Below are 14,613 nucleotides of genomic sequence, written 5' to 3' on the forward strand. Positions count from 1 at the left end.
TATAGCGGGAAGAAGGTCAAGCCTAATATCGCTCCAAACCAACTGCGACACGTATCACATAGATGATTACATCGCTGTCGATCTCGAAGCAATATTTTAGCGGGAAGAAGGTCAAGCCTAATATCGCTCCAAAACCAACTGCGACACGTATCATACATAGATGATTACATCGCTGTCGATCTCGAAGCAATATTTTAGCGGGAAGAAGGTCAAGCCTAATATCGCTCCAAACCAACTGCGACACGTATCATACATAGATGATTACATCGCTGTCGATCTCGAAGCAATATTTTAGCGGGAAGAAGGTCAAGCCTAATATCGCTGTGTATCTCGAAGCAATATTTTAGCGGGAAGGGAGAGGTATGTAAGCGTTTTTTCATAGGAAACAAAGATATAAAATTTACACCTGAGATTTAAATTCAACAAAAATAAAATGTTACAGCCAACAAGTGACAAACTTGTTGAATCATTGTACGATTCATGAACTTATATCTCTGCTGTATTTCCAGCTTTAAATGCTAGTTTTTTTTATTTTTATATGGCTTTTTAAACACTGTACAGTTGTAAAAATCTAAAAATCTACGTACAAATTTGGGATATAATTTATAACTAGAATGTATAAAAAAGTCTATTTTTCTTTTATGCATTGTCTCGACTGATTATGATTTGTACACATCGGTGCAGGTATTATCAAAGGCATAGTCGACAATAGCTTAGCTCAAACTGAAGTATTCTTGAAGAATCATCAAAAATCAATTAGTCTACATAATATACAGCTCCAGGCTTTTAGGCCTTACTCTTGGTCTATAGGCACTGCTATATGCGGCCACTAGTTTATTTAATTTTTATTATTTAATTTTGGCGAGAATTCATTTTGGCGAGTGACCAAAAATTTAATTTTGATGGGAACTAACTTTTCGCGAGTTTTGTCTAAATTCGCCAAATTCACCAAAATTAGTTCCCGCCAAAATAAGTTCCCTTAAGGTAATCAATTTTCAGAGCCTCCAAAGCTGAAAAAGTAATGTATAAACTAAATATAAAACAAATTACTTGTATCTATATCGGAATGATTTGTGTTTTCATCATCAGAAGAAATCGAGACGTCAGTCAATTCATCTTCACTCGAGAATTCATCAGTTTCAAAAAAACTTTCTGCATTCGTCATTATATCTTTTTCGTGCTGTGATTCGGTTATGTCCTCTTTGGGTTCAGCGGGTTTCCAAATATCGTCATTGATATCGTTGATATCGACGTTCGGATTCAATACAATGCGAAAAGTCTTTCTAACTCTGCAATAAAGCTTTTGACATTAGAAACTCTTCATGTAAAATAAACTGTATTCCAACAGTTTTTTCTACGGCAGTCTGATTGATTAATATGCTTAATTGTTGTTTCCAATAGCAGATTGTATCTTCCATCTCTTGTCTGATGATTAGTACTTCTTCCATTGCCCTTTGTTTGCGAACATAAAATTGGACTAGTGATTTAATCACAATGGTTGGAACGTTCGAACTTTGTCTCTGAAAATAAAAAAAATAATACTGATATTATAATGATACTTATATAAGATATTACCATACGTGATCGACCCAACCTAAATGTAAAAATATTATGTTTAATTTCATGTCCAAATTAACGTACCCAGGTAAATGTGATTCCTAAGCTCATAGCAAAGTCTAGACTAAATTGAAATTTGAATAAAGTGCACTGTAAGTATCAATCTTTAGTCTGTTTTTGACAATTTTCGACCAACTTTTGAATGCACTGTAAGGGTCTGAATTTGAAAGTCAAATTTTTGGTCGAATGTATGGTCGTTTTCAGATTGAGTGCCCCCGGATATATCCTATTTAATAAGTTCACCAAGAGAAGCTGAAAAAAAAACATTCGCTACCTGAAAAACAAAGTTGACAGCGTTATACATCGATGATTTTACATTTAGAGCCTCAATGTACTCCACATTTTTAAATCCAGAAGACATTTCGTGATTCATAGAATTGTAACTTGCCAATAGATTTTTGATTTCCTTGCAAACTTTATTAATCTGTTTGGAAAGTCTTTCAGCGATTGAAGATCCATCTAAAATAAAAATATAAAAACACAATAATATGAAAAACTTATTTGAATGATAATACCTCATCTTTGAAAATTGTTTGGTATGTGAGCTTTGAATATTTTCTTGGTTCCTTAAATAATCTTACCACCCATCCCATGGACCATTGTCACAAGATTTCAAAAAGTCTTGTCATGTGTTTAACTGAAAGTTTAAGAGTTTCTGTTTCTTAATTCGTTCGCCGGAGTGCTGTTTCAAATAATGAAAGAATACAAAGTAACATTACTTAGTTGAAGTAATTCCAATGCTGAAATGCTCCGCCGTTTAAACATTAAAAATCTTAGAGAAAAATTCCTACACGGAATTCAAACCGGACATAATTTTAAATTGACGAAATTTTAGGCCAGTGATTTACCTGCGTATCGTTTTTTTAGTGCTAACAACATCAACCTTTCTGAACACCTGCTGTATAGAGTGGACACAGTCTCGTTGCATTTGTCAGATAAATATTTCGCATGTTCGCTTCGAAAGTCAGCATCTGCAGTTGACCATCTTTTAACAATGCTGTGCTTCTTTTCAAATGACGTTAACGAGCCTTGAAGTCTATAAAAAAGACAATTCTTTTAACTCTAATTACTCCAAGGGGGTGGAATCCTCCGGGTGTGCGATTTTTTATTGATAGCTCCACAAAAAAGGCTCTGCAACTTCATTTTTTCCTTGAGTACCTCTAATCGTAGGGTCCATTCCTACAAAATTTCACGGTCACGGTCGCTTTACTTCTAGATCAGAAGTTTTTCACACCTGGTGGTATCCCCCTTGAGTCTACTACACTAAAAAAGCTTGGATTTAATAGGGTTAAGAAAGGTCAAATAATCATCGTGGTCAAAGTTGAAATGTTATAGAAAAATACTTTTAGAAAGGCAAATGGGAAATATTACCTGTTTGCCTTACGTTGATGCAGAACAGCGTCATTGACTTTTTCACTTATTAAAACCAATGCAGACTCTTTGTAGTAATCTTTCAGTTTAAGATAATACAACTCCTTCCACCCAGAATCTAAGACGAATTGGTTTTAGTATTAGAATGAAAAAGTAACGTCGAATCAAGACAACCCTACCATCGTAATGTCCGATTCTGTAAAGTTTAGAAGGAATCAGTTTCGAGATGCAGAAAGAAAAATCAAATACTTCTCTGTTCCATAGCGCTCAATTCGAACTGAGGTAGAAGCACGTCATCGTTTTATACTTAGATTTAGGTAGCGAATCGAAATAAATTGAGAAAGATAAAGGGGATGTAACCTCTTTGTTTTTCTTCTACTTTATGACTAACGGCATCGTCTTCTTCTCTTTTCCAAGACTTCAACACATCTTCATTGACGTCAACTATGAGATAAGATGTAGGTACCCAGTACTTTAATCGGATTAATTTTCGCGAGATTAAATATTGCGATTTTGCGAATTTTTGCCATTTCGCGAAAACGTGTGAGATTACTGACTCGCGAAATTAAATACAAGCAAAATTTTTTAATCGCTTTTTGGGTGACTATTTGTACCCAAATCGCTAAGTCACTTTTTGGGTGTCCATCTGTACCCAAAAATGGCCATTTTCAGCTATTTTCAGGCTCGTTCGTGAAATTAAATCCACGCGAAATTTTTCAAACCAATGAATCGCTAAATTTAATCCGATTAAAGTACAATGAAAAACTATTTCAACTAAAAAGGTTCAATCTTCTCAAGGCTAAAAAACAATAACTTTACACAAAACTTTATTTTGTCATGGAAGTATTTTCATAGTTACGAGGTTTACATACCAGATAAATTTGAGCATAGGGATTGGATCTCTGATTCACACGATTTAATTGTTTCGTTTGCTTTTTGATGCAAAAATACCAAATGTTTACCTAAAAAAAAAACATGAAACTAGAAAAATAAAAAACCTCAAAAACCCTTAGCACTGGTCAGCAAACGACTTGAAAGGTTATAGATCACAAGATTTACATGGGAAACCACTCACCGATGTTTCCCATTTTCTTTGAGCCAAAGTGCATCAGTGCGTCACTCAAAAGATCCATGCGATGAGCCGGAGTCATTTCTTTGGTAACTTTTGAAAATGAGCGAAGGTAGGACCAAAGTCTCTCCATCAACTCCCCGTCCATTAGGCCAAAAGAATCCAGTCTTCTAATTGAATTCTTAACCTTAAAGGGATAATCAGATGGTTTGAGATATTTTGCCTATAGATAGCTTCTAGGATTTTAGGAAAAATTTCTAAATTTTTCGGAGTACTTATTTTCCCAACTCAAGTTATACCACTTTGAAATTTTGAACCTTTGCTTGAAAACAATAGGAAAAAGTGTGAAAAGTCCCTGAAAAGTTCCATTTTTCGAGATTTCATATTGGCATAACTTGTGTTAAGAAAATAAATACACCGAAAAATTTAGAGGTTTTTCCTAAAATCCTAGAAGCTATCTGCAGGCAAGCTATCTTACCCCTCCCTTTATTAAGCATTTTTCCTACCCCTCCCTTTTTTTGAAGGCTCTACCCCTCCCTTTAGAAAAAGTTCACACTATGAAAGAACTTTGCTGAAACCCTCTCCTTTGTAGATGACCTAACCCCACTTTGATAACTTTCCTCTTTCTTTAAGAAAATCTATTTTGAAATCATGAAAGCGAATGAATGGGCTTAAATTCCATATAGGGTCTTGGGTTATGACTTTCGTGAAAAAAGATTAACGATGAAACGAAGAACATGATAAACATTTACCTGACAATCTCCCCTGTGACCATAGGAATGAAAAACTGGAATTCCGAATTTAAAATTTTTGTATTTGGTATAAGTTTTCTTTTTCTGAAAAGAAGAAATGAATCATTAGTATAGATATCTGTTATTAAATTTGACTTCTAAAAGGTTTTTCTCTACGAAATTTTGAGGCCCTAATTTCTAAATTTATTCAAAGAGATCTAGGGGCATTGACATTACTGTGACGATGAGTAAAAAGAAATACCTGCAAATGGGCTTTTAGTACACAAGCAATATCATATATGATGTGAACACTCAAATCTTTGTCTTTTACATCCTTCAATATTTGATCAAGTATCATCACTGCATAGCCCAATCTAATCAGTTGAAAATCAAAGGAAATAAACTTTATGGCATAGTGAATAATAAATAAATATTATGACATTCTCTCTTAGCTCATTTTCACTCTTTCGCAAAGTTAGACTTCGTCATTATATCAAAGGTTTATTTCATGATTCACAAGGTAGCATATTTTTTGTAAGAGATAGAGATGACAGATCTTTCATTGAATTTTATTCATATTGCTCTAGAATAAAATAATAATCATTCTTCACAATTTATCAATTTATCAAATAAATTTTAATGACCTTCCTTCGCTGTGATCAGTATACCATATTGAATATAAAATACCTTTCACCATGTCTCATGTTCAGAAACAGCTTGGGGAATTCATGTCGACAAGACATTCCAAATATGCCAGTAACGCTGAGCTTGTTGGTCTTCCTTTTTGAACGCAGGTTGTTACCAGCTTGGAAATTACTACAATCCTTGAAAGAAAGTGATGAACTTTCAGCATTTTAAAATAGTAAACAAGACTGCAATACTTGACACTTGATCGAAATACTAAAGATACTACATCATACTGCAGATGTAATTAAAAATTGAGTTGATTTTATATATTTCCACTGAGAAAAACTTCTGCACGATACTTACCTTTGTCTTTAGAGAGTCATCATAGCCATCCATGAATGTCTTCACTTCTTCATCCAAGAAAAACAGGTTGTCCGATCTTGTTGCCAGTCTCTTTGACTTAGAGGAAGAATTTTTCAATACCAGACCAAAATTTGCATCAAAACAGTAAAATACACTGCCGCTCTCCTGTAAAAGAAAGTAAAATGTATGTAATTTACATTAGGCTCATGTTCGAATCAAATTGAATTTTTTAAGGATCCGTCATTCCATCCTTCCTTCATTTTTTTCAACTGGCTATTAAATATCAAAGAGAGGAAATCTGTCAGCAGTTTTTTTTAAAGACTTTTAATGCTTTTCCTGTTAAGCCAGCTAGTCATTTGATGCAATTGTAAAATATCATTTCTTAAAATGCTCTAAAATAAATCGCTAATTCACCCTAAAAATTAAAACGAAGAAACCCCTCTACCGTAGGACATGATGCACACTTTTCTAGCCCATGATAGTCAGAACAAACGGTTTTGAGATTGATCAGTTGCCGGCGAAAATTTCTGAACTGATCCAAAGAATCAGTTTGCCACATGCGGTTGAGAAATCTTTTCTATAAAGGAACAGTACAAAGCATCTAATTAAGGGAAATATAAGCTGATATGACGACACTCCCTAAATTCTTGCTGCCTTAACCCTATTCATACTAGGCTTTTAGGGGCGGTTCAGAACTAGGGGGGGGCTTTTCCTGTACCACCCCTTAACTTTTGATCTAGTGGGTCTTTTTGGATGAAATTTGGCACACAATATCCTTGTGACGTAAGGTAACTTTTGACAAAAAATTTTTTTGATGACGTCACTCATCATGCCCAAAGTGAGCAAAAACCGAAAATTTCCTTTGTTCTTATAAATAGCTATTGTATTCCAACAAAGGCTTTAGAAAAAAGTTGCCTGAGTTTAAAATGCTTATTTTATCCTAAATATTCAATAAATTACGGTTTAAACGATATATTTGACAATGAAAATAAATTTGTATTGGAAAAGTGTCAATTTTTGTGACACCTTACTGTCAGAAATGTCATCATGCTCAAGGTGTGAAAATATTTAGGTGTCAAATTTTTTTTTATTTTGAAGCTAAATAAAAGTTAGGAATTTACAGAAAATTTCACGGCAAAAGCTCTATTATTTCAGGAGCTATTAGCAATAGTTTGACCTCCGAACAGAAAGAGCCCCCCCCTAGTACGAATAGGGTAAAACTTCAGGTCTCGTTTTTTTATAAACGCTGTTTTACAGAAGGTACTTGAAGATACTGATGGAGACTTTCTTTCGATATATATTGGATAGTTGCTCTTCATAAACTAATTTGAGTAACCTCTGTTAAAAAGTGCCATGGAAATAGAATGATGTAATGAAGACGATTAGTTATCTAGAAGATTTATCCGTTTTTCTTCATTAGAATCTGACCCTAACTTTCAGGAAAGAATGAATTGACATAAACATTATGTATAGAGAAATGAGTAAAACCTTACCAAATCGAGGTCAATTACTCCAGTTTTCCATGACAGACCCTCACAAAAAGAGGCGAAAGAGATTTTACTTTCAAGCTGGAGGGCAACAAACAGGTGCATCAGGTTGATTGAGACAACAGTGTTGGGCTTAATTGGTGTCACCGGCCATAGATCAAGATGTAATAGTGAAGTGAATTCATCTTTGCATCCACAGAAATGAACGAGACATTGATTGTGTGCGCCTATTGAAAAGAAGTTTAACAACAATCAAATCAATCATTTATTCCAAAACACCATAGGATTATCTAATAAGGCGGTTTAAAGTATTTTCAATCTTCAGAAAAAATTACATAAAAACCTTAACGCTCCCACTCCATCGAATTGAAGGAAATAGTGAAGGTGCACTTCTCAATGGATAAAATCAATGAAGGATTTAAAAGTTAAAAAAAACGAACAAGAAAAGTACATGATTGATTGGGCCTTACTGCTTCCATAAGGAAAATATACTAAGAGCTATTATTATTATGCAAATAATAATATGACTTAGGACATGGCGAAGGCAATAAAGACTCAACAAATGACAATACCACAAAACTAAAACTTCATTATTACCTGTTTCTGAAATCACTGTAAGAATTCTTGAGTATGATGTAGTACACTTCAGTGTATGTTGACTGGTTGAGAGTACAGAAGCAACTTTGAACGGTTCAACAGTCCCATCAACCTAAAATGAAAGAAGAAATTATTTTACATAGCTCAATTTGCTTTGGTTTTGTTCCGATTGAATAAATTGAACTAATTAATGTTTTCACAAGCACTTTTTCCTGAAAATATGATTTGTTGAATATTTCAAAGGTTCAAGAGAAATTTTAAAGATATTGTTAGATCCTTTTTAACATTTTCTTGAATTCTTCAGTGTTCGAAATAAGCTTTTTTCTTCCACTAAAATATTAGTAAATCATAAATGTTCAAATGTCACCTAAAGGGCAACCATAGTTCGCCCTGAGGGCCAGAATATTTGAAAATTTGCCCCTTCTAGTTGCCTGAAAATCATCTTATTTTTACATCAATCTGCTGAGATATTATAAAAGCTTACTTTGAAGAGAACGAATTTAATGAGTAGGAAAATCCTAAAAATTTTGTCGAATTTTGCCGAAATACCTCGAAACAGTTGAAATTAGTTTGCTCAAAATGCAAGAATAGTAGAAATTCTCAATAGAAATTAATGGATTCTCAAGGTAACTGGATTACCATTTACCGAGCAATATTGGTCCAGTTATTTTCTCAAAATCTGAAAATTTTCAGGTTGGTGACTCTTATTTTTGGTCGGTTTTAACCAATAACCGACTGCTATTTCGATCACTGATACTTCCAATATCAAATTAAAACTAGAATGAAAAAGTAAGCTTTTACTTAACTACTATTAAGGTTAAATAACATTAAAGATAGAATATAAATCCAAAAAGAAGAAAAAGATAATGACCTTTACTTCAAGTAAATTGTGAAAAGGGATATTTTGATGAATTTTTGTAGCACAATCATAACAATAATAAGTAATTGGTCCACATGATTTACACCATATGTAACCAGCAGGAAAGACTTCTTCGCAAAAACAGCAACATTCTGGGGCAAAGTCCAGCTTTTGTGCATACAATTTTAAAAATTCGGTATTATATCTATCCCAATGTCCTAGCTCCTTTTTTTTTCCGAGTTCGTATCTGCCCTTTTTCTGCTGTTCCATATCAGGTGTGTCAACTTCATTGTCAGACAGCATGCTTGTAAAGTTGTCTCTTTCGTGAGGTACATTGGTTTGATATGAAGAGGAAGTTGAGGGAATATCTTTTGCATTTGATCGCTGATTATATTTTGGCGGACCTTTTAATCTAGTTTTTCTTCTTTTGTTAGAAACCCAAGTGCTGGCAACTTTATAAGTTGAACCTTTTCTAGCAGGAAATACCATTAATAAAATATTACAGAATCTAAAAGTAAAATATATTTATTTTAATATTTCAACAAACTTGGCTAGAATTAAACTCATGGTTTTAGTTTTGCAAGGTGACATGTTTTTTCTCTGAATTTCGAGACGATTTTTAATTATGATTTTATTACCAGTGTACTAAAATTGGGGTAAACATGGCTCCGACTGGGGTTTTAGGTCCCTCCGCCAAATTTAGGTCCCCCCTGAGAAAAAGGTCCCCCCAGCTTGATAAAACTTTAGGTCCCAGTATAATAGGGGGGAAATTTTTGATGAATAATTTCTTTTCAATGTGAATTTTTACCATTTAGTCAATGAAAACACAAGTAAATAAACAGTAAATAAACAGTAAAGTAAATTAGTAGTAGGTTTAGAGAAATTAAAAACCAACAGTAAAGAAAAATATTTAGGAAGTGTTATTTAGCCCCGAGAGTTACATAAAATAATGCACCCCCACCTGTCAGGAAAAACAAACAGCTACCATGCAAATTTTAGGTGTAGCTCCCCCACTTAGGCGGGGGGGTTCCATTCCATGATCATATTTTTGCATATTTTGGCCAGAAATTTTAAGACAACTTTCTATATAATACATGTATGGACAGGGGGGTCAGTAGTAAAATCTCAGACATTACGACGTTTACTACTGTGGTGGTGTGACAAAAAATGGAAAACAAGTTTTTACTACCCAGGGTAATAAAATACCAAAACAGGTGGTATGTATGTGTAAATTTTCAAAAAAATTAATATATACATTGGTAGTAAAATGTGGTATAATTTTTAAATTTTAGTTAATTTTTGTTACTCTTTGTTTTATGGGATAATTTTACTGAAAAAATCTGAAAATTTTTGTAGTTTGAAAAAAAAAAATATTGGATATTTGTTCGCCGCAAAAAAAAATTCAAAATATTTTGTCAAAATAAAAAGACGTTAATTCTGGGGGAAAAACAATAATTTTTGCACTAAGTGCAAAATGTGTCACAAAATTGATGATTTTCTAGCTTTGTTCGTAAAGTTGGTGCAAAAAGCATCCAAAAAATAAGTGGTCTCTATGTCAAAGATGTCCCAAAATATTTTACTACCATAGTAGTAAAATACCTCTTCCAAGAATCTGGGTGGTGTATGTAAAAATAAAAAATCTGTAAAAATCCTTTAACTACACATGTATGTCTGAGATTTTACTACTGACCCCACTGGTATGGATAGATTTCACTCATTCAAATCCATAATTTATTGTCTACCTTGCCTAGCAGTGGCGGTTTCAAATCAATCCTTTATCAATCTGTTTTGAAATTGATCTTTTCCGCACTGCATTTTAGCAGATTTTCTAGGCAAGTACAGTGTTTAGGGTCAAGATTTCAATGTTCTAATATTTCCTTGGAAACAGCCATACCATGCTCTGAAAAATGGCCTTACCACATTGGTGTGCTGAATTTTGTTATGGAAATTTCAATAAAGGTACATAAAAAAACTTGAACAAGACTCAATGTGGGTTAAGTATACAAAAACTTGTAGTGAATAATGTTTCAAAGACAATCAAATTTAAATCAGTTGATTGATTCTATTGTTGATCCTGTCAGCTTGGTAAAAATTGTGTGTTTTCATTACATATGTAAACAAAATTCCTTACAAATTTAAGACTGAATGTTTTGCTTAAAGTACTTTCATTTTCTCCAGAGCGGCAAATCTAACCAGGGGGTATATATGAAAAATTAATGTCTATTAAGGTCTATATTAATTAGTCCTCAAAGCATCTGACATTGCTGTACATTGTGTGGAGGTGTCTGGTGGGTGTACAGTGGATTGAGCCTGACCCATTTTATTTTGACCACCCTCACCCTTCAAAATCCCACCGTACACGGAAATTGACAATGTACGGTGAGTAGTCTATCAGTGCAGTGCACACCCACCATATATATACTGTACGGTGGCCGGTAATTTCCATGTACAGTGGGTTTGTACGGTGTTTTAGATCCAGCCTAAAATACCACCGTATATACATATCCATCGTGGATGGGTTTGTACGGTGTTTTAGAACTAACCTAAACGGTGGTGTCCAGGGTCGTCAAAGCATATTGTTACGAAATAGTAAAATACTCCTTGGTTCCAGTCGTTCCAACCATCAGTTGAAAAAAGTTTTTACTTTTTGTTACTAAAAAGTAGATTTTGGTTTGGAATTTTTCATATCCAAATAAGAAGTCCCAGATGGTGAAAATACAAGACTTGGGCGGCGCAAAGGGCGGGGAATGAAGTTTGTGCTAATCTCCATCATTCTAAACCCTGATTAATCAATTGAAATAATACGGGGGTTCTTGTAATTATTCTTTGTTCTCTTAAAGCCATTTACCTTTTACATAGTTATAATGTATGTTGATTCAGCAGATTGAAATTAATAGAATCTTTTGTAATGAATAAAGAAAAATGTGGAGCAAGATTTTTTTCTTCCTTTTATTTATTACAAATTTGAAAGGACTCTTTTATTAAAATTTTGCTGACATCAGTTTCAGACGAGTCGGGTGTATATAACACCGTATAATTCCTTTAAATGAGTAAAAAATAAGCTCATGTAATATTCGTAAAAGTTAGTCAGTATTTATTGGAGTAAGTAATTATATAAGTTGTTTTTTTAAAAGAAAACTGCATTTTATTATATGCATGATACAGTAATTATGCATGGCTGTATCATTGTTTTTATGGCTGGACTACATAATTATTCAATAGGGTGGCCTCTTTGAAAAATGGTCTATTCTTGGTGTAAAGTTGTATATGTTTTGCATATTTCCGGAGGCAATAAATCTCACCCATTAGCCCTGGCTGGATAGGACCCTGCCGACGCACCGGACTTAACGAACACCGGACACGCGAAAGTCCGGTGTAAAATGAGAATTTTTTTTACCACCGGACAATTTCTACACCGGACTTAAGGAAGTCGGATGTCCGGTGTTGGAGAAGGATATTTTTTCCCACCGGATAATCAAAACACCGGACATGACCAGTCCGGTGGCGTCCGGTGTTTCTTAATTTTTTGTTTCATAAATGTCCGGCGTAAAAAATTCCCTGTATGCAACACCGGACTGACACCGGACTTATTGCGTCCGATGTAGCGAAAGGATACTTTTTGCCACCGGACAAATACACCGGACAGTCCGGTGCGTCGGCAGGGTCCTGGCTGGATATCCAAGCTCAAAATTTTAGGAAAAACAAAGTTTACCTCAGTACAAAGTTCTAAAATTATAGAGCTTGGTCTCCCTAGAGAATGAAACTGAAAACCCAAAACTTTCCTAGCCAACCCAGAGCAGCAAAACAGAAATCAATAAAAAGCAGCCTTACAAGATCTAAACCAGACCCCCGCGCTCGATAGGATCGATCATCGGAACGGCTCGATGACGGATCGATATGTGATCGATGGATTACTTATCGATCCGGATAGGAGATCGATGGAAGATTCAGCCATTAAAAAGTCTTGAGTATCGATCCTTCGTTGATCCATTATCGAGCTAGTATTTCAATCGAGTATATCGATTCGTCATCGATCGTTAATCGATTCGTCATCGATCGTTAATCGATTCGTCATCGATCGTTAATCGATTCGTCATCGATCGTTAATCATTTCGTCATCAATCGTTAATCGATTCGTCATCTATCGTTAATCGATTCCTCATCGATCGTTAATCGAATATGCACCGATTATAAATCGAATATGCATCGATTATAAATCGATTATGCATCTATCATGTATCGATCATGTATCGATCATACATCGAGCCCGTAAATTAATTAGCAGGTTGGGGACGCTTATTATATTAGGTACCCGAGAGTACCATATCGGCCATTTTTAAGCCGGCCCCCTCCGCTTTTTTAAGTTCGGAGCTAGGGCTCAGGCGAAATTCCGTAATCTAAACCTTCCAGCAGATGTTGAAAGTTTCCCCGACCTTTTCCCAGAGCTTTCTTAGCGTGTCGAAAGAAAATTTCTACATCGGGGATGCCAGATAAGTACCGATAAGTAAATCCGGTTTTGACGCCATTAGATCGGTATGGATCGATTAATCAATATAAAAAAACGGTCGATATTTTGATTGGATCGATAGAGGTGTCGATAGGTAATCGATAGGTAATCGATAGGTGTCGATAGGTAATCGATAGCGAGAAAGATCGATTAATATTAGAGCTCGATTTTTAGAAAGAGTTGATAGGGTCGATAAGATCGATAAAAGATCGATGATAGATCGATGATAGATCGATAACTAATCATAAGCTTAAAAAAATCTTGAGTATCGATCCTCTATCGATCTCCTATCCGGATCGATAAGTAATCCATCGATCACATATCGATCCGTCATCGAGCCGTTCCGATGATCGATCCTATCGAGCGCGGGGGTCTGGTCTAAAACCATTAACATCCAAAGATTACACCGAGTCCATGAACAAGTTTGCATGCATTATCATGACTAACCATGTTTTCTTGGAAAATGAACTTGCCTCTGTTTTCTTCTTTTTCATGTTTTCATGTAACCGAAAGTTCTACCCCCATATGGAAAATAAAGTAACAAAAAGAGCCAACACGAACGAACAATTTATCCTTTTCGCCGCCAAAATTTACTTACACTTCAAAGATCTACCATTTTGGTTTTAAAAGTTTATAAAGCGCGCATGCGCATATTATCTTTAAAGATAGAAATCTAATAGTAATCGATAAAGTATCAGATACAACTTGCTCTCCAAGCAGTAGGGAGCAGCGTATACTGATGGGCTATCCATCATACAACAACAGCGTAAACTGATGTGCATCGTTTACTAGTTACATAAACGGGTGTTCAGCAACAGTCAATTCAAGTAAGCAAGTTGACAAAAATACTCCAGTATATTCTGCTTTGACATTGACAAAGAGATTCTGATCCTTTAATACATTCAGATTATCTGACCCAGTTGAGTACTTTAGCAATCCTTTCAATTCATTATTGTTCATTCGATGTACGACGTTTGATAATATTGGTCCGTGTGCTAGGTTAGCACTGGAACAAGATATGTTTCGTAACATATTTTCAGGACTCATATCATCAAATTTTGTTGTGTTAACAGGGGTTTAAACAATTCTTTGTGATCTTTTATAGTTTGCAATACACCAACCATCTCTAGGCCTTGTCTTAATTGGTCAAAAGACGTGCGTCGTTTGATTAAAACATCATAGACGATTAATGATTGGAGTATGTGTTGCTTTGTGCTTTCCTTAAAAGGTAAGAAGAATCAAACATAACTCAATGATTCATAGCAGCTTTTAAAAGCCACCAGATATGATCTTATCCTCAGTTATACTTTCTTCAAAGGAGCTCTAAAGAACAAATAAAAAGTCTCTTATAATTATTCCTGCAATATTTCAGTTGCTTCATTACT

At 34.7% G+C, this 14,613-nt stretch overlaps 1 protein-coding gene across 1 annotated transcript; it reads right to left on the reverse strand.

Moving 5' to 3' along the window:
- Positions 1-1,283: 1,283 nt before the first annotated feature.
- On the reverse strand, positions 1,284-9,218 carry LOC136801464 (uncharacterized). Its single transcript, XM_067058111.1, has 15 exons — positions 8,734-9,218; positions 7,863-7,974; positions 7,272-7,492; positions 6,224-6,355; positions 5,779-5,943; positions 5,476-5,612; positions 5,051-5,162; positions 4,810-4,893; positions 4,064-4,244; positions 3,861-3,950; positions 3,349-3,432; positions 2,989-3,106; positions 2,466-2,653; positions 1,892-2,076; positions 1,284-1,520 (listed from the first exon to the last, which is right to left on the reverse strand). The coding sequence occupies exons 1-15, from the start codon at positions 9,208-9,210 to the stop codon at positions 1,284-1,286; spliced, it is 2,523 nt and encodes an 840-aa protein (XP_066914212.1). The 5' UTR covers positions 9,211-9,218.
- Positions 9,219-14,613: the final 5,395 nt, after the last annotated feature.

The sequence above is a fragment of the Clytia hemisphaerica genome, unplaced genomic scaffold (genome assembly GCF_902728285.1).
Source record: "Clytia hemisphaerica strain Z4C2 unplaced genomic scaffold, Clytia hemisphaerica genome assembly, whole genome shotgun sequence".
Classification (NCBI taxonomy): domain Eukaryota; kingdom Metazoa; phylum Cnidaria; class Hydrozoa; order Leptothecata; family Clytiidae; genus Clytia; species Clytia hemisphaerica.

Bases quoted from the DNA above. Each gene is read 5' to 3' on its own strand.
- LOC136801464 (XM_067058111.1), bottom strand. From the start codon at position 9,210: ATGGTATTTCCTGCTAGAAAAGGTTCAACTTATAAAGTTGCCAGCACT. The intron at 4,245-4,809 runs GTAAATGTTTAT...TATCCCTTTAAG, and splicing joins GTCACAGGGGAGATTGTCAG to GTTAAGAATTCAATTAGAAG. The intron at 3,433-3,860 runs GTATGTAAACCT...CTTATCTCATAG, and splicing joins CCTATGCTCAAATTTATCTG to TTGACGTCAATGAAGATGTG.